At 38.7% G+C, this 19877-nt stretch overlaps 1 protein-coding gene across 2 annotated transcripts in view; it reads right to left on the bottom strand.

Moving 5' to 3' along the window:
* MCC (MCC regulator of WNT signaling pathway) overlaps positions 1–19877 on the bottom strand; it is a 205308-nt gene that overhangs the window by 180242 nt on the left and 5189 nt on the right. The window contains exon 2 of one of the 2 annotated variants that reach the window (XM_050913512.1): positions 1687–1934. The exons of the other annotated variant lie outside the window; for it this stretch is intronic. Coding sequence (XP_050769469.1) covers positions 1687–1934 — 248 coding nt within the window. The remainder of the gene's footprint in view (positions 1–1686; positions 1935–19877) is intronic. 2 annotated transcript variants of the gene reach the window in all.

The raw sequence follows: 19877 nt of genomic DNA, 5'->3' as shown, positions 1-19877 counted from the left end.
TACTGATCACAGCTGTTGCGAAGAAGCTCACTTGATCTCAACACCAAGTGGACCTGAGAGTGGTCTTTGCTTTAGATAAATAGCTCTCAACAGCTGAGTGAATCAACCGGTGGTGTGTTTCTCCCTGAGTTCATTAAAAGAGTGTGAATGTCTCCCCGAGTTAGCCAGGCCAACATGGGGGAGATGTATACATGGCTCAGCTCAACATAAAGACTATAAAAACATAAACGACTAACAAAAGAATTTAAAAGAGAGCAATGGGCTCAAGCTGGCTTCAACCCACATATGTCTTCTCGGCGAGACTGGAGATGCTTAGTGTCGTGATGGTGAGCATATTAGAGAGACATTGGGAATCACATTGATATCGTGATTGAACAGTGTATTGCAATTGCTATATTCTGCTATGTGTAACATATATTTGTATTGTGTTTTCAGTATGTTTTGTATCACTCTGCTAAATCAGAAATCCCATGTAACATCAACTATCTTCAAATAAGTAAATCTGATATTAAACATGACACCCTCCACGCGTGGAATATCTATAAGTACCTGGTCAGAGAGAACTGGACTCTGACAACAGGTCAGTTACATGAGGAGCCAGAACACAGACAACCAAACTCTCCAGGAAGATGTACGAAGTATATCTGACTGTAAAAAAAAATTCCTAACTTAATTTAGGACACATGCAAAGAAAGACTATTGGAATGACTAATGGAGGATCTCTTGTTAAAAAAGTATTTTAAAAAACTCTAGGCTCATGTAGTGTAAACAAAAGGTTGAGGGGACACAGCTCTACCTAAATACAATCAGAGGCTGATTGCCTTCTTCTGAAGCATGGATGTAGGTCAGTTCCAGATCATGGGCCAGCAGTCATGTTTAGCTAGTATGCAGCTGCTGTAGGGAGCTAGAGCACTGACAACATCCCCAGCTTTTTCCACAGTACCTTGCATTTTGGGATTTTTGACCACAGAAGCTGTGTCCTCTGGTATCTTTCATCTGTTACAGGGTGAAAGGAAGCATTTTGTAGGCATTAACATTTCTGATCTAATGCCGATTGATCACAGTGCTATCAAGGACTGGACTCAATGACACAGACAATCCCTTCCTACATCCCATGTTCCTGTAGATGGCACAGCAAGGGGTTTTTTTCCTTTTTTTTTTCCCCGAGTGGAAGAAGGGTGAAAGGAAAGGAGAATTTTTGTATTCTCTAAATCACAAGGCACTTCCAGCACTCAGATCCCCAACTAAGTGGGCTGATTTTTAAAGCATCCAATAAACATCCACACTCCTACAGTATATTACATCTGAAAGACAAAAGACTAAGACTATTTCTCTCCTCATTTTTAATATTTCTACCTACCTACCTGTTTGGGCTTTACAGACAACAAAGAGCTCACTGGATCTTCAGTTACCGCTGAGCTCCGCAGCTCTCGTCCTTTCAAGAAAGACCATTGTCTTGTGCAACTAGGGTTTTTAAAGAGGATGTTCTGCACACATTCTAGTCTACATACTGATGACCAGACTGCATCAGTTACAACAGCACTCTAAAATATGATGAAATTATGCCAAAGCATATTCACAAAGCCCTTTAGGGGAAATCCTGATGCCAGTAAAATTGGTAACAAAACCCCCGGAGTTTATCTTTTGTTAAATTACACCAACAGGACATTTAAAAGTCATACCTACCTAAACTGTTATTGCTGCTAGTTGGCCAGGAAGCTATCCTATCCCTTAACTTTTTCTTTTTACAAGAGTCATCCGATTTCACAGAAAGCTCCACTTCCTCCTTCCTGATTTCTCGTACCAGTTCCATGCGGCACTGACTAAAATCCTGGAAGGAAATTTTTCCATTTTCATCTGCTCCCAACTGGTGCATGATCTCCGCGACAGACTCCTCCATATTCAGTTGGCGGCACATCATCAGCAAGTCGTTCCTAAGGATATTTTTAGAGGGAAAATGGGGGCAGGGGAAGGATGGAAGTGGAAGAAAGGTTGGAGAAGTGAGAACAGAGAAGAAAAAAAAACAATTTAGTTTAGAAGAAAAGGAATACTAACTCTGTCTAATCTGGAAATGCATTAATGCACAGACGTTTAAAACCAATAAGCCCACTATTGTTTTTGTTAATCCAACAAAGGAACTACGAGGTTGGCAAGAAATTATAACACAGAAAGACCATGGAAAAGAAGGGAACATTTTTCTTTAAGTATTAACCTCTATTTTCATGCCATTATTAACACTTCTATTAGCAGAGATGGACACAAGGGAGAGCTGAATCCTGCTGTTGATCTTCACAGTATCTTCTGAAAAGGTGACACAGCAACAATTTAAATAATTATCTTCTGACTAGATCAATGGCTATTTAAATTTCCATTTTACTCAGGACATGCCAAGGAAATTTTTGTTGCCACTGAACAGCAGTAAGCTAAAGAGGAAAAACATATAAAGGACAAAGAAAACAGCAGAAAAGAGAAATATTATTTCAATTAACTGGCTTCAAGCCTGTCTCCAAATATTCTGACTACAAAACCCTCTTAGGAAGCTTGCTTGGTCCAATTGTTTAATGAAACTCACAAAAGGGGGAGGAGGGCAGTACTATGAAAAATACTCTGGCACTGACTGTGAGTGGCCAAAAGACAGCCACAACCGTATCAACGTGGAAGATACTTACTGCATACAATACATTTACAAATTTATACAATGTGCTCTTAGGAGAGACGCATGCAAATAACCCTAAACATACTATCCAGGTAAAAAAAAGTCAGCAACACTATGACCAATGCGATTTTCTATTTTATGTGAAGACAAGAACCTCAAGAACATACCTTAGGCTTAATTTGGGGTATAACACTAGTCTCAGGCGAAAATAGTCTGAGGGGTTTGTTCCCCACCACTTTGTCTTTCTTCTTTTTCAAAACTGAGGTAAGATTAAATATTTTGAAAGAATCCTCAACAGTAGCAGTTGGTAAAAAAAAAAAAATCATGAATCAGAAGTTGATAACTAAATAGAGTGAATAACCATTAACAAGTCTACTCAGGGAACAACAGGAAACAAGGTATTGGATGTTAATTGGATATGAATGTAAGTGGACTATTAGACAAACACCTGATACTCTCCAATAGTGGCGGATGTGCAGCTCAGTGAAATTCCTCAGTCATTTGCTTCATCAGAGACTAAATCAACCCCTCAGAAAAGAAAAGAGTTTTTTGAAGATATTGTCATACTGTCTTTTTTCAAAATGTAAACCACTAAAAACCCCACTACCATTCTTAGGCAAACACAACCCTGCAACTGTAAACCCAGACCAAATAATCTTCCTGAGTGTACAGAGAATGCACCTCTGCTCCTTTCCAGATGCTCATAGTTTTCATAAACAGCAGGAGACAAAGTTGATAGACTCAGGCCTGCCTCATTCTGCTGCTACTCAGAGAGACTCAAGCACCAAAAAAAGGGAGAGCCAAAAGACCCTCTTTCATCCTCTTTTCCTGTTCCTCTCCCACCTAGCCCTATCTCACTTCAGAGAAGAAGAGGCATGGGGAGAGAGAAGGAAACACAAGCTTGAAACAACTTCTCCAGCAACTGAAGGATGACAGATACATATTTGTCAAATGACAACTAATCACATTCTAAATAAAATATGGGCAACCCAATTCAGTCAGATCTGAAGCAACAGGTGCTCTACACTGCCAAAATCTTCTTGGTGCCCCATTCTCTCCAGTTTCAAAAGTTAAAAAAAAATTACCACTACTTTGCCACTCTCACACTTGACTATTTCTTTCCTGCCACCCTTTTCTTAAATACTTTTTCAGTTGGATTGCATAATACTACCACACTGATTCATACCACAAATAGTATGAGTATGTCATGGCTTCTTTTAAGTGTTGCTTATTTTTATGTTGTACAAAACCTTTCTGTAGGAGGAAGGTAAAGGAAATGTGTAATAATATTAGTATTATGTGAATTATTAGCATATTTAGTAGTATTATTATTTCATTACTAATATCTGAACATCATTCAGAAGGTTTCTGTGAAAACATGATACAGTGAAATATCCAAAGTTCTTGCATGAACAGTTTCACTGAAGTAATTTATTATCACAATCAAGGTCCATCTATTGTACAGAAAGAAGTTGTACATTGGGTGGAGCTTTGTAAGTCTGTTCCACACAGGAATTCCAGAGCTGCCCCAACAGAATTCTTGGCAGAGATGTTTACAGTAAAACTGGAGTGTAATAATAATAATTACATTATGACCATGTATTTTAGCAAAAATAAATTAATAAAATAAAATATCCACTTATGACAAGAAATAACTTCATAATAAGAGAATTAAACTACGTTACATAGGCCAAATATAAGCAATTGATACTTGCAGTTAGAATTTTGGTCAGAGTTTTGCTCTTAGCTTTGAATCTGGTCAATGAATAAATAAATAAATCATCTTAGCATGGCTCAGTTCCCCGTTTTTAAAAATTAAGACAACAATACAAACCAATCTCACACAGGTGTTGCAAAGAAAAATAAGGATGACAAAGCATTCAAATTTTTACAAGGGGAATGACAGATACAATTAAGCTATGTCTACGTGTGTTCTCTTACAACAGACCAGATATAGCACCACAGATCGAGGGACTCCCCAGAGGGGTGCTAATTTTGAAGTAAGTATCAGGAGAAGCAGTGTACAGCAATGCTGCCAGGGGCTTCCAGGACAAAGGTCTGTTGCCCCAGCCTCAGAAGAGCCAGTTTTGCCACGCTGGGGTGGGAGGAGGCTGCGGCACTTGTGGCACTGGCATGCCTTACACGGCCCTGTCTGTGAGAACTGTAAGCCGCCCTCTCAATACAGCCCACAAAGGACATCTCCAAATCGGTATCTGGTTCCCGACAGCCAAAAGGTGCTAAGCTTTCCCTCCTGTTATGCACTGAGTATCATTCGTAGCATCTGCAGCCTGAGGACATTGCCTGAAGCACATGTACGGAAGCACAAGAAAAGAGGTAATGAATTACAAAAACCAATAAAGTAATAAATTGGAGACTACTCGAGTAACTGAGGACTACAAGCACTACTGAAAATAGATTTAATTAACATGGAGTGCATCATGCAATCTGAAATGACAAGAGTTTTCCTAATCTCCATCTACAAACTTTATCAAAAGGATTTTTAAGTAAAGAACATTTTCATTTTAAATTCTACAAACATTCCCATGTAGATCTGGAGGAGTTTCTCCATGTAAATATGTACATGTTAAGAAGCACAACTAATTAGAACTTCTAGTCACTTTAAAAGAAAACTGTCTCAAAAGCATTCTGAAATAGAATAAAAATAAAATACTTGGGAACATAAAATTCCACAACTAGTGATTAAGACATCGGAGGGTTCTACTGCAGGTATGGCCCTACTGCTTAATAACAAAAACAAAGAATCCTCTTTTTTTAATGAAAATAACTTTATTTATAAAATAATCCAGCCACCTATTTTGATTCAACTTTTAAAATCAAGATGACTATAAAAGTCTCCCCTAATACACCAGTTCAATACAGACGAAAGCTTATCTTTGGCAGAGAGATGTACATAATTTCAGTACATTTGCTCTTAAACCTAAATGTTCTCTATTCTGTGGGAGTTAACTGACATCTTTCTACTAACTCCTACAAAATTTGGATCCATTTTTATGGTGACAGACACACAGGAGACAGTTGGGAACAGGAAGTCTCTATGTTAGAGAACCCACTCAACCCATCTAAACATATTTCAAATGAATTCTCACCTGTATTCAAAGGTAGGAATTTTTCAGAGTCCAAAGGGCTGGGCATTTAAAGCTACTCAGATGCTCTGAAAACACTAGCTAACATGTAACACATGAAACACCTATCACGCTGTTACAGAACTGTTTTATTAAACGCTGCCTTATGACAAATCTGTCTTGCTCACCTTAAGCTGATGAGCACTGGAAAAAAAAAACAACTAGAAGACATAGAACAGACAAAGTCTTCAAAAAACCACAGGATTAGAGCAGATAAGAGTGACAGAACTAGTTAGGTTTATGAATACCGTGATTTGTAATATTTTAAAATATTTAGAATGTTTTTAGTCTTGGCAAGACTTAATTTCACTTTTTGTGCCCTATTTTCTCTTCAGTAACTCTCCTGGGTTTTGCCCAAGCTACACAACTGGAAATCAGAATCTAGACAGTCAGCTTTATTACTTCAATTGTGGTTAAAGTTTAGCTCTTCAGACAAGAGAGAAACCAAAACATCAACCACAACAAAATTGAAACCGTAATAGTTCACATTAAAAAAATAAACCAACTTGGACTTTCCATAGTATCACTTTCTATTCACAGTCTCAATAGACTACATCCCAAACATGTAAAAAACTCCACATAAAAATACATATTAACTGACATCAGTGCAAGAATACAGGCCCTAAACCATTTTTCATTCCACAAATCAGAAAGATATTTTGGATTCAGCAAGCTTGCTGCATAACATTAAAACCTTTCTCCAAAATACGTATCTGGAATATTTTCAGATTAGGGAGAAAAAAAATAATTCGCTTAAATACAATCTTTTAATTTAACCTTTAATTAATTTCAGTTTCATTGGAAAAACATACTCTCCGCCCCAAAAAAGAAGTACCACATAAAAGGTTTTAAGGACATGTTAGTTACCAGGTCAATGAGGTCAATGACACCTAAATTTTGAAAACAGCCAGAAAGCAAGCTAAGGAAGCTGTAAAGCTGAACTCCTGCTGTCACAAGAAACTGTACTTTTAACAGGAAAACATCAGGTTATTCTGTCACAACCTGTTCTAATTGTTTAGCCATCCACCTACCACACCAATCCTTCAAGAATTGTTACACATTCCATCTTCTTAATTCCTAACACCGTTTAAAAACAGGATTTTGCTAACAATTAAAAAATGAGCTTAATTTATAACTTGACATAAATTTGAAACATTTAGATTTTCTCCCCCAAGAGAAATTAAATACAAAAATACTGTCATACATACTGCATGCTATAATAATATTGGGCAGTTAAACATATAAATAAAGTATACACCTGCATACTCTAAAAATTACAATATAAAAGTGTTCGGTGATTGTTATTTTTTTATTTGGGTCGGTTGGTTGGTTGGTTTTTTTAATAAATGGAAGATCAAACTTAAAATGAGTGAAATTTCTGTTAGACACCAAAACAGGATCAGTAACACAGTCTTTTTCTTTCCTAGAACAGCCATACTCCCTGCTGTACTCACTTTTACCTTGTTCTCATTATCGCTTTGGTAAGCATGAGGAACTAACTAGGTGAACATACATGCATGCTGCACAATACCTGCAAGGGTTTGGCTCTGAGACTGAACAGAACCAGTGGAGTAATTTTCCTGTTCTTTTCCCATCTTATGTTCTACCAAATTTATAAAGGAAGTCTGGTAAGGATGGTTCTACAGCCACTATATAACACCAAGAGCAACTATATATTTACTTAAAACTATTTAAATTTTCAGCTACTAAAAAGGTATGGTCATTTTGCCAGAAAACATTTAATGTTTGCTTATGCAACTTGCAGTTGAGGTGCACAAATACCTTTGAAGAAGAAAAGTAAAAACTAAAGACGCATGCAAGTTCCCTAGAGGCAAGTAGAGTAAATAAACAAACAACGTAAGAAAACCTGTTCCACACAGTTGTGCTGTGAGACACTTCTAGACCAATACTGTAGATAAACAGTGATCTATTTGAAACATTAACTTAAAAAGGACTGACCTAGAGATCCATGTCCAATGGAGCACTCCATAGCATCCCCAGGAAATGAAGCAATAAGAAATTGCCAATTAAAAAATATATGCTGGAATCACTAGAGTTAGATCACTTTTATCCTTGGTAGAAGCGTGTTTAATTTAGTTCCTTGGTGTAGCTGCCGATCTCCAGAGCACCCACTGCCGGACCCTTACCCAACTGCTGTGTTTCTGGGCCTCACGCAGTGCCCCATCTGCTCTGACTCTGACAGCAAGTCAAGCCCCTGACTGCTTAAATCATGGAATTACACCAGTTCCCTAGCTTTGACTTTTCTATGAGCAACTGCAGGCAAACAATCCTGGCAACGATCTCAGAATTGTTTTTTTCTGAGACAACTCACATTTGCTACTCATACTAAAAGAGTACTTTTCTAAAATACCTGACTTTGCTTTCTCATTAAGAAGCTGTGGGCCCTTGCAAAAGAGAAGTCTGGTGTGAACGAACGCTGCCATGTCACAGAAAATGCTAACAGAAGTCCCTCCCTCCAGCTGAGCATTCTCCAGACTTCTATGTCTGGGCTTCAACTACGTGGCCTCTGCAGGTTTCAGCTGGTGTTACTGCCTTCATGAAGCTTGAAGACAAGCAAGTAAGACCAAGACTTCCACAAACCTTAAGCACACCCTCCCCCAGGAATTTCACCGTGTAAGATTTGATCTAGCAAAGGCAACAGTCTAAATTTGTAAGACGTGCTGCATGCAGAATTCTAAAGCTGCTCTTAGTTGAGACAGCACATAAAAGTGGAATGCAACCAAAACAAAAACATACTTTTTGCCTGTTTCTTCACCAGTCTTTGATTTAGACCTAGGTCAAATAAAATCCTCCAAAAAGTAACTCACTTCTTTCTGCCAACCAAAGATTTCCTGCAAATCACCAATCTTTTCTGCCTTGCCAATCAGGTTCCCTCCAGATGAGAAGTAGCTTCTACTCTGAAACTCTGTCTTTCTAGTCCTCTTCCCTGCCCATCATTCTGGCTTCCCAAAGCAGTCTGTCTCCAGCTTCCTTTGTTCTGTTTTCTACTTCTGCATACAAACAAGCAAGAATCTGGGATACAGTAGGTCAGCTTGCTGCTGTCAAAAGCAATGATTCCGCTCTCTTACTTGTCTCCCCACATTTTCCTCCACTACGGCTGTCTCAGCAGGTAGTTAAACCAGCACAAAACTGATCATAATAAAGCGAATAGTTTTTGTGTACTTAGCTCCGCACACCAGTTCACTACAGAGGAAGATAAGTCAGCACTAGGCCAGTAACAGCACCATTCCCTTCAGAGGCAAACTAGCCTCCGGTTTCCCTGCATCATTAGACAGCCTGCTCATTTTCTTCACTTTCCACAGCTTGCTGTCCTACCAGGACAGGCAATCACATCTTCACCTTTGTGACACAGGACCTATGGCAACTCTCTTGCATGTGGAGACCTTCAATTGACAGAGCAATTCCATCACATTGACCAATACTCAAACTTCACACGAATTCATCCAACAATAAACCTTATAAAAAAGGCTATCTTCCAGCTCACTGGTTTTATTGGCCATCAATGAAAAAACCTTCAGATAAAAGCCCATCATCTCATTCTTACCACTTGAAGTAAGTACAAATGTACAGCTGACAAACTATAGCATCACACAAAGACTACATGGACCAATACTTTATGTAAAGTTTTGGGAGGAAAGTTGAGAAAATAGCCAGCAACAACTGCAAAACAAAGTACAGGTAGGTTTCCACTGAGCTCAATCTTCAGTCAGAACTTCCAGAAGGCTCAGAGTGACACCTTTTGCTCAGAGTAGAGGATAACCTCTATCAGGATTTTAGATGGGGAAAGAAACAGCTAGATAACATGCCCTAAGCGTCACATGAAGCAAGCTGTACAAAATGCTTATTTCTCAATCTGTACCAACAGGAGTAACTCACTACGATTCCAAAGCTATCTGATATACCCAGAACGCATAAGCAACAGAGAATGTATATTACAGAAGCTCTCTGTATTACACTATGTTCTTTGGCAAAGTATCTCAAGGTAAGCTCCCAAATACAGAGATTACTTTTGAAGGTTACCAGACTAGAAGACTATGTCCGCTGCTCTGTAAAACACGATTAAAACAATGTCCTCACCTACATGTGGTGCTGGAGGGAGAATTTATGTAGTTTTGCATTCCAGCTAAGGCCTGATAGGTGTTTTGACTTTACAAAACAGAAAAACAATTCAGGAAAGTTCACTAGCAGATATAGCAGTCTGGTAGACTAGGAAAGACGACAATCATCCACATTAGTTCTTAGCATGCTTTTCTGAAGAACTAATTTCCAGAACTAGCAATGGCCACAAGAAAGAAATTTCTGTTTCTCTAATCAATTTACACTCAGAAACATGAGATTTCATTACCTTTATCACAATCTCAACAGTTATTAGTTTCCACAGACCATTTCACGTACAAATACTTTAATAGGTATTTTTTGATTCTCCAATTCCCTCAATTATTACTAATTTTGATGGTTCAACAACACAGAAGCTATTACTATGTCAGGTGCCAATCATCCTGATAGACTCATTCAGCATTTCCATGTTATCTTTTAAAGGAAGAGGTAAAGCAAGACTGAAGTTACAGCTGCTGAACTAATAATCAGGACAACTTCAGAACTGCTGGAATTTTCCACCTACTACTACCTGGATGCCCCGAAGAAAGGGCAAAGAATGAAGAACTACAAATTTACTGCAACAATACATCTGCCTGGCAGCTCCTGTTAGGGAAGAAGGCCCTCAGTTCTAATCTCAGTTTAATACAGTGCATTCATTCTCATCACAACCATTCATACATAGAAAGACTGATAAATTGATGTGTAAACAATTAATTTCTTACATGTATATTTGGAATAGTCAATACATTGTTTAACAAAATTAATTTTGTTTCAAGAGTATTCTTTTTGTTTTTACTGCCTAGTACTAGAGTACCTAGTAGTATTCATCTACACTTACAAACCACTTTTTAAATGAATGTAAAAGATACACAGTAACACCCATATTGTTCATTTTTTATATAAAGTTCCATTTCCTTTTTACTGTCCTAATACCTCTCTTTTCTGTGTATCAAATACATTGTTAGCACAAGGCAAAAGTTGTAAAGCAGACATTTGCAACTAAGCTGATGTTTTTGGCACGTCCTGAATAATGTGAGGCAGGATGGGATGCAGAATAGGTACATTAGCTGGACACACTTGTTAAAATGCTGAGCAGCAATACTGTTGATAGTGGGATTTGAAAACTGTCGTGGTTTAACCCCAGCCGGCAGCTAAACACCACGCAGCTGCTCGCTCACTGCCCCCCCACCCCTGGGATGGGGGAGAGAATCAGGAAAAAAAAAACTCGTGAGTTGAGATAAAGACAGTTTAATAGGACAGAAAGGAATGAAAAACAATGATAATGATGATAATAATAATAATATGACAATAGCAATACTAAAAGAATTAAACTATACAAAGTAAGTGGTGCACAATGCAATTGCTCACCACTCGTTGACCGATGCCCAGTTAGTTCCCGAGCCGCGATCCCCCCTCCCAGTTAACTCCCCCCAGTTTATATACTGGGCATGATGTCATATGGTATGGAATAGCTCTTTGGCCAGTTTGGGTCAGCTGTCCTGATGGTGTCCCCTCCCAGCTTCTTGTGCCCCTCCAGCCTTCTTGCTGGCTGGGCACGAGAAGCTGAAAAATCCTTGACTTAGTATAAACACTACTTAGCAACAACTAAAAACATCAGTGTGTTATCAACATTCTTCTCCTACTAAATCCAAAACACAGCACTGTACCAGCTACTAGGAAGAAAATTAATTCTGTCCTAGCCGAAACCAGGACAAAAACTCACACTGAGGCTTCAGCTTTAACCTCCCATTGTGATCACGAAGGGAATTCACGCAGGTGTTTTTTCACGCTACATGAAAACTTGGAAGACATAATAGCACTGATTGACATTTGCTGGGCACAAGATTTTTTTTTTTTTCTATTTTTTCCCCCAAATATGAAGGAATGAAAGCAAAATGTAAACATAAAGTTGAAAGCAAATGGGGGGGTGGGGAGGGAAAGTTCACTAGAACAGACCACAGTCCCACACGGAGGTATTTATTCCACAACCACTGGGCTCTGCATATTTGGAGTCTGTATGGCACTACATGGGGTCTTGCACATTTGCTTGATTATCCTACAAGCACAAGAGACAAATTGCAAAACTCAGTAAATAACCTCTTAAACAGCAGAAGACAGTCAATAAAGTTCTAACAGTGAAGAAAACACATCTGACTCAAGAAAACAAGACAAGAAAAGTGCTGCAGAAGTAAACAGGGTGGCCATGTTCGCAGGGATACATTAGCCCGTGTAAGGAAGGAGAAAGAAGAGAGGAGTTTAGCACTGACCACATCATGCCAGCATTTTTAAAGTACAGAAATTATTAACATCTGCACTAGGAGCACAACATTGCTTCAAACCATTCCAAAGAAAAACTACTCCTACATTCTCAAACATGATCTATTCCCCCAGCATGGCATAGTGAAAAGAACCAGGGTACACAGCTGCTGTTACAGGATCAAGGGAAAATAAGAGTCAGAGAAGCTTCAGGAGAAGAAAAAGGAGACATAATAGCTTGGAGGGAAGGAAGCTGGTAGGAGTCTGTTCTAGGAAAGTGAATGAAATGGTGAAGGAAGAGCAAGGAGATTTTAGTTATGTTTTAAATCTAAAGAGGAGTAGTGCAGAACTCCATTCTCAGAATTGTACGGGTCAACTGAACGAGCCTTATGTTATTAAAATGTCACCCACAGTAATACAGCACCTAACGAAACCATGGGAAGGACTGCAAAGGAAAATTATCCAACACTGTAACGAATTACAGGAAAAAATGTACCCGTGTCATCACTGATGGATGGGTGTCTAAGCTGTTTTTAAAGCTGCCACAACCTCTGTTGATGATCTGTCCTAGTGCTTCACTGTTCTCTCCTGCAAGTTTCCTATTAAAACTTCCCAGCTGAAATTCAGAACATTACTTCAGAAAGGAAGTTAACAGTCTGTTTTCTGCAATCACAGTGGATAAGAAAAACAGTGATTACATTTTTAAAATCCATCATTAGATATCCCACCTTCTTCTGAGTAAAGAACTCCGATTTCTGCATCTCTGATCATCTTCAGTCAGCTGCTCTTATCTCTCTCCAACTGATCCACCAACCTGATGGATGACAGCATGCAAAACTAGACACCAGCTTAAAACATACACTGAAAAGTGTAGAAAAGTTGAAAGCAGAAGTCCTGTCTTACAACAGCATGACACTGTTAATTCAAGTTTAACTTGAGACCTACTATAAATTGCAGAGGATTTTCTTCAATTGCACATCCTGTGTTTTTACCACCAAATGTGCTGTCGTGTACTTATCCCTACTTTATCTCACTTGATTTCTTTCAAGCCACATTGAAGATCAATTTGTCAACACCAGTTTTGACTCCAATCTTATCCCCCAGCATGTCTCCAATCTTCCTTAGCTTGGTGTCATCGCAAATTTAAGAAAGCTTACTCATTATCATGTCATACAGATAATAAATCCTTAATAGTACTTATCAGGCCCAGGCCATCCTTCCAATTTCAATTTGATACAGTCTTTTAGTTGTAAAACAAACTATTGCTATCTAACAATCTCTAAGTATAGCTTGAAAAAAAAACGCCAAACGAAACTCTCTCCCTTACTTTGCTTCTCTGGCTTGGCTACAAGTGTCATAAAACAACAACAAAAGCCTTAACAAAGACAAGACATAAGGCATCTATTGTTTCACTTCCACCACTATCCCTCTTTTACTAGACTTGAGAAGACGAAATGGGTTTGACACAACTTCTTAACAAATCCATATTCAGCCAGTTATAGGCTGTCTGCAGACTGATCCCCATTTCACCACAATTTTAAAGAAAATAAGTGTATTTTATCTTTCCCCATTTTTTGTTACTTCTATCTTTTGGAAGATCTCAGGCAAAAAAACGTGCAAAATAGTTCTGAGGCTGTCTTTAAGAATCTTACCTCAAGATTTTCAAGTAAAACTAATTGAAACAAATCCAAGTACTCTCTAACTTCTTTCTTTCCCCATCCTTCCAAGGTATTTGTCAGCAGTCCTACTTGCAGGAACCATCTCACTATGTTTGATATTTTCAGTGTTGGAAACAAAAAAAGAGAAAACGTCTCATGCTTCTCAGCATCAGCCATCAGCAGCTCACTGGCTCCCTCTCTTTGGTATCCTTTCCCGGTTTTTCCTGTTACTGTTTCCATGGTCTGGGATAATTTTTTGTTACACTTAAAACTCCTTGCTAGTTTCATTTTCTGCCTTGCATGTTCCAGTGCCTGTTCTGTCAGTTTACAATTAACTTGCAACCTGACCCAGTTCCACTATGCTGAGCAGCAGCAGAAAAAAAGACAGGGTTAACAGTCAACCAGCCCCCAAGCCCTGTATGCTTTATTCATAATTCAACCAGCCCAGCTTTCACTTCACAGCTCTGTCCTGGCTTGGCCACCTCTCACAGGTAGGCACACAGCCTACACCACCACTCCTTCTCCTGGGAAAGCAGAGGGAAGGTTCCTTCAACAGCCAATACCTCCCACCACGGTGTGTATGCCTCCCCCCCCATTTTACACTAGATATGGAGAAGACTGTCAGCCTCTCGCAGGAACTTCCAGAATGGAAACGTGTGTTTTACAGACGGCACAATAAATGCACATTGTACTTGTTAGAAATAACTTAAATGGTGTACTCTGAACATCTACATCAAGCTGTTAACACAAACTGCATCTTGCGACCTGTGAGAACAGTGTGTCCATTTTGGCTAAGGCTGTCATCTCTGGAGACAGAACTGTTGCAGGCAAACAAAGGTCCATTTATCAACACAGAAGCAGAGCTTGTCAATAGAATCTCTGCCATTCTATGCTTTCCTTTGTGCTGCTTACTAGTTTCAAATTTTGCTAAAACACAGTATCAATTCAACCTACAGACTCTACCACATGGTAGGAACTACCAGGAGCATAGGTTTCAGGCAGAGGTAGTCTGGTCTTTGTTACCTAACTTACCCTTAAAAATTACATAAGGGATTTCATTGAATAACTGCTAATATTACATAAATACTGTTTTGTTCTATTAAATATAAGAAAGTACTGCTGCAGAAAAACTCTTGGAAGAAAGGAGATATTAAATGTGCTGATTAAAATTAATCATTACAGCTCATTACAGCTATGCTAATTAACATACAAGGTCATGCATGCGAACAGTCACTATGCTAGGATGAATTCCACATAGGCACTATTTATTTTAAAAGATGCATGTGAACATTCACAGTAAAAATAAGGTGGATTTGAAAAGCCGTCTACCCACAGCATAACTATTTTTCTCCAGACACCATTTGAAGCCCATCCTTTGGACAACACACAATTAGGCACAACACTAGCCTTGTTAATCTCTTTCATTTACCAGCTGAGATACCAAGAGTCTAAATAAAACCTCTGCTGTAGTTTTATACGTCTTAAAACAATGCCATTTTTATGGTCATGAATTAAGTTTTAGAGATATTTCTTAGTTTGGAGCTTTTGGAGTGAACCGTGTTTAAAAATCAAGCAGACGTAACCAGAGGGATCACAACTAAACACCAAGCTCGAGTTTTTTACACTCGTCTTGTGCCAACACTAAAAGTCACACAGTCACATAATAAGCCAGAACCATGAACGGACAATGCTGGAAAGAAATATTTCTTACTGAGCTAGTTTTCAGCCAGGGCAGTTCTTTGACTGAACAAACTGTAGTGCAGACAGAGTGAAACTTCAGGACCGTGGCACAGTGGAACAACTCATTTGGCAGCATAGGCTGACTTCAAAAAACCATGAAACCTCCACTTACCTTTCGCAGTTCATTTCATAAGGAGTGCAGGCACCTAGCTTAAGGCTGTATATTTGCAAGAAAGGCCAGGTGCCCAAGCATCTTGTGAGGTGCCTTGCTTCCCATCAAAACATGCATGACCTGTTGCTTGAGTCAATTTTAGACACTAACTACCCCACCCCAGCAATCTAAGACAAAGAATTTTTTTTTAATTGTTTTAGAATTCATCCACATTGGCCAGCAAAATACTTGCACGTGGCATCCTCAAACTGGACAAACAATGGGAGACAAAGAAATACAAGGAGTTAACCACCCACTGGCAGAACTCTTCTTTCTTCCAAGCACCTCTCAAAACAGTCAATCCATCCATTAATTTCAAACTATAGGTTTTGGCAAATTAATTCTGAAAACATCTACAGAGTTGCTCTTTAGAAACATGAGCCAACGAACAGTTGTTAAGGAGGATGCTAACTGCCTTTTCTGCCATAACCACAAGAAGATGCAATCACACATGAATGAGAAAAATTCAAATATTTATTGTAGTCCCAGTCATACTGCTAGAACTGCCATCAGTGGTTTCTATGTTATAAACTTAGGGCTATGGATTTGCTAGAAAGGTCAGGTACCAAAGCATCTTGTGAGGTCCCCTGCTCCCCATCACCCTTGGGAGGAGAGTAATAGAGTATATTAGCGAAGTTACAATCTTTCAGAATTGCCACCAAGAAACCCAAGAAAACACAAGGCAAAAAAATCCCAGTTTAACAACTACTTTTTTTTCCCCTTCAGGGCCACAAAAGGGAAATTACTGACTTTAAAGAGAGGTTCAATTCCCTTACAGTAATAACCACAATAACATGGTATTAGCAACAACCTCATTAAAAATTAATAAAATTCAATACTAACTAATAAAGATAAGAAACAACTTCAGCACTGACAAGTTAACTGGATGGTAACTTTCAAATGGATCAAAAAGTTTGACAATTGTATTGTCAAGTGACTCACTGTCTGCTCAGTTTTTCCGCATTACAATCTACCTGGACATCAAGCTCCCAAGAAGAACACAATAACACCATGTAACAACAAGCCTGAGATATATACTTAAGTCACTTTTCCCAGATTACTAACGCCAATGAGGAAAGAAAAATGCAATAACCAGTATAAAACACACCAACTAACTTTAAAACTTTAGCTCCAGCTAAAATGTTGTATTATAGCCCTTCACATGTCTGATGTTTACATAAGAACTGGACAGCTACCTAATCAAGAAATACGAAAGGTTCAGAAATTACAAGTTTGAATATATTCCTCTGACTGTGTATTAGTTGGAACAAATACAGACTTTGAAACACATAAGCCTTTAATAAATGTTAATTCTTGGTATGTTTTCTAGACACAATATTTAACAAAGGGATACTTTTTTCTTCGTCCTAAACTAAGCATGCAGGGTGTGTCTCTGGCTTTTTATCTATATTCGTCCATCTGTCTTCCCCCATAACTTATTCCTTTTTTGGTTATGATGCTCTGAGAGGACCTGTGGAGGACAAAGTTAGACTAAAACCCCACAAAATTCTATACAACTGTGGAATCATTAACTAAGGCAAGTCCCAAGAGAAACAGAGAAAACAGACTACAATCATGTGAAAAACAGCACAGTGCTTCCACTCACCATCTTGTTTGGCATACAGTAAGTATTGTGCTGTATCCATATAAAAGCACTCCTTCAGTTACATGGATCACAGACCCTGTGACAGGTTCCTAATGGAGATGGATGAAAAATAAAATTAAGTCTCGCAACAGAACTTGGGAGCTGAAACTGTTTTCAAGACACACTCAAAAACTAGTGCAAGGACAAAGTTAGTTTTACCAAGGTTCAGGCATTTTTTTGTTGGAATTCCTACAAATGAGTTGCGTGAAGCTTTCAGGTGGTTAAAGAAAGCACAGAGCAAATAGTCCAGATCTCCAGTGAGAATAAAGTCTTGTACTGGGGTCTAACAACTTTTCCAACCCCATGGTAAGAACAGCCCAGCAATATGAAGAGCCAGACTGAACACAAGGCCTAAGCAAAGCCCTGTCCCCATCTTGGTGACATTTTGCAGACTGCTTCTAAATGATGTTCCCTTGTTAGTCAGCTGGACTGAAGCCAGACTTAGGACTGCACAGTACTGGGACCAAACTGCTTTTGAAATTTGAAACCCCAGTACCTGCAAAACTAGCAGAATAATATTACTTCTCTCTCAAGTCTTCAAAGGCAGTTTTTTGTTTCCAGCTGTTCTGTTACAGAGTGGATCTTTTTTAAACCTCTTGCTTGTAGGATATATGGCTTTATCATTCCCTAGTCTGCTGACACCTGAGCACTCACAGCAGCTTCTACTTACACATTTTGTTCCTGATACTGCTTCCAACCAGCACAGAATAGCGTGCAGGCAGGGACTAGAAAGCATCTACATGCAGAATATTAACTCATACCCAGATTAAGTTTCCAGAGATCCTAACTGAACATATTTGCATGGCCTCATAAACGATCATCTTATGGGTAAAACCCATGTTTTACCACCATGGGGCTGCAGAACTGCATGTACAGTATATAAAATTTCATGCCCTCAACAGCAAAAGAGGCTGATAAAATCTTTGACAAACCTGCCTGTGTATGTTTGTACATTTACAGAGTTTAGTATGATTTTAGAGGCAATTACCAAGTTAGAACAGTCTCCAGGAGGTTACTAGTGTATATATGAACAAATGATAGAAAAGCTCCTTGTTCGGATCTTTTTGCAAAGTCTTGGGCTTATTTCAAAAGAGGCATCATTTTAACATTACTCTCTTAGTCCACATTATACACCCATACAAGTGCCTCTGCTCACCCTTCCCCGAGTTGTCCCAAGACCATCTATGAAAGGAAAACTATTTAATCACAGCAGAGCATAAACAGAAGTTAAAGAAAGAAAATATAGTGACAGGAAGAACCTGCTTATGTTTTTTTCCTATATGTTTTCTTGTGGCTACCACTGTCAAAACTGCTTTGGTAAGGACAGCCTTTGAGAAAAAAGGCCTTTTTCTCTTGTCAACAGAGTTGTTTGCACTCTGCTTGACAAGTCTCACCAACACTGGGAAATTATTAATCGCTGAACACAGAAATACACAGCAGAAAGGAGGAGTCCGAGAACCTCATGGCCATGCAGTAGGTATATTCTTTACATGGTTGAAGACCTTGACATATTGCAGCCAGCTCCGTTGGGAACAATGAATGTTTCACCTCAACATTAACACAGAGCGCCTCTGCACACTGAAGAGCAGCAGAAGAGATAGGCTAGCAACCACACAAGGCCAAACCTCTGTCTTCTTTAATTCTAGTAAAAGTGTAACAGTTACCCTGTTGATGAGTTTGGAACTTGGTATCTATCCATTTAGTTCTCACTAAACATCTATGTTAAATACTACGCACTTCTTTCATTCTCTTATTTTATTTACAGGACCTTTCACAAGTTCTTCACAATCTACCCCACACCAGTAGCTTCTTCGTGGTTTTTTTCCCCCTCATAACAATGGGCAGCGCAGTTCTGAGCTCATCATTTACTCATCTTCTATGACACTCAGATCACTACCTCCAATTTATATACGACTTTTAAAGATATGATGCTTGGACAAGATCTCTAACAATGCTTTGTATGAACCTGATTTGTGGTTTCATATGGAGCTATAGCCTAAAGTATACTGTATCCCCTTCAAACAGCTGCAAGGAGAAAAGTCAGATTACAGTCTTAGGAAACATCTATATTCACTCCAAACACTTTCAATAATTACCTATTTTTAAAGGGGAGAGTAAAAAAAAGAATAGCGAAAGATTGTTTTAGGGAAAAAGTAACTTTTATACTACTTTTTAAACACAAAAATCATGGACACTTTTGTCATTTCATAGTTCTGTTTCATATAGGTTCTCTCCTGAAGACCCATGAAGTCAAACTCAACAAGACAAATTCTGTGCTACTGTACTACCGTCAATTAAAAGTTTGGCCCACATTCAGGCAATAAAGAGTAAAACATCTCATGTTTTACATAAGGACCATATGTTTTAAATAACTAAAGGATTATTTTTATTCCAAAGTTCTCCAGTTATAAGGCCATTCTCTACCCATTTATTGAAGAAGATTCCAAGGCAGTCAGTTTGGGCACTTACACTTCTCAGCAGTACTTATTTTACTTACAGAAAATTGAAA

Source organism: Gymnogyps californianus, chromosome Z (assembly GCF_018139145.2).
Source record: "Gymnogyps californianus isolate 813 chromosome Z, ASM1813914v2, whole genome shotgun sequence".
Taxonomy (NCBI): Eukaryota; Metazoa; Chordata; class Aves; order Accipitriformes; family Cathartidae; genus Gymnogyps; species Gymnogyps californianus.
This window is presented reverse-complemented; position numbering and strand designations above follow the sequence as displayed.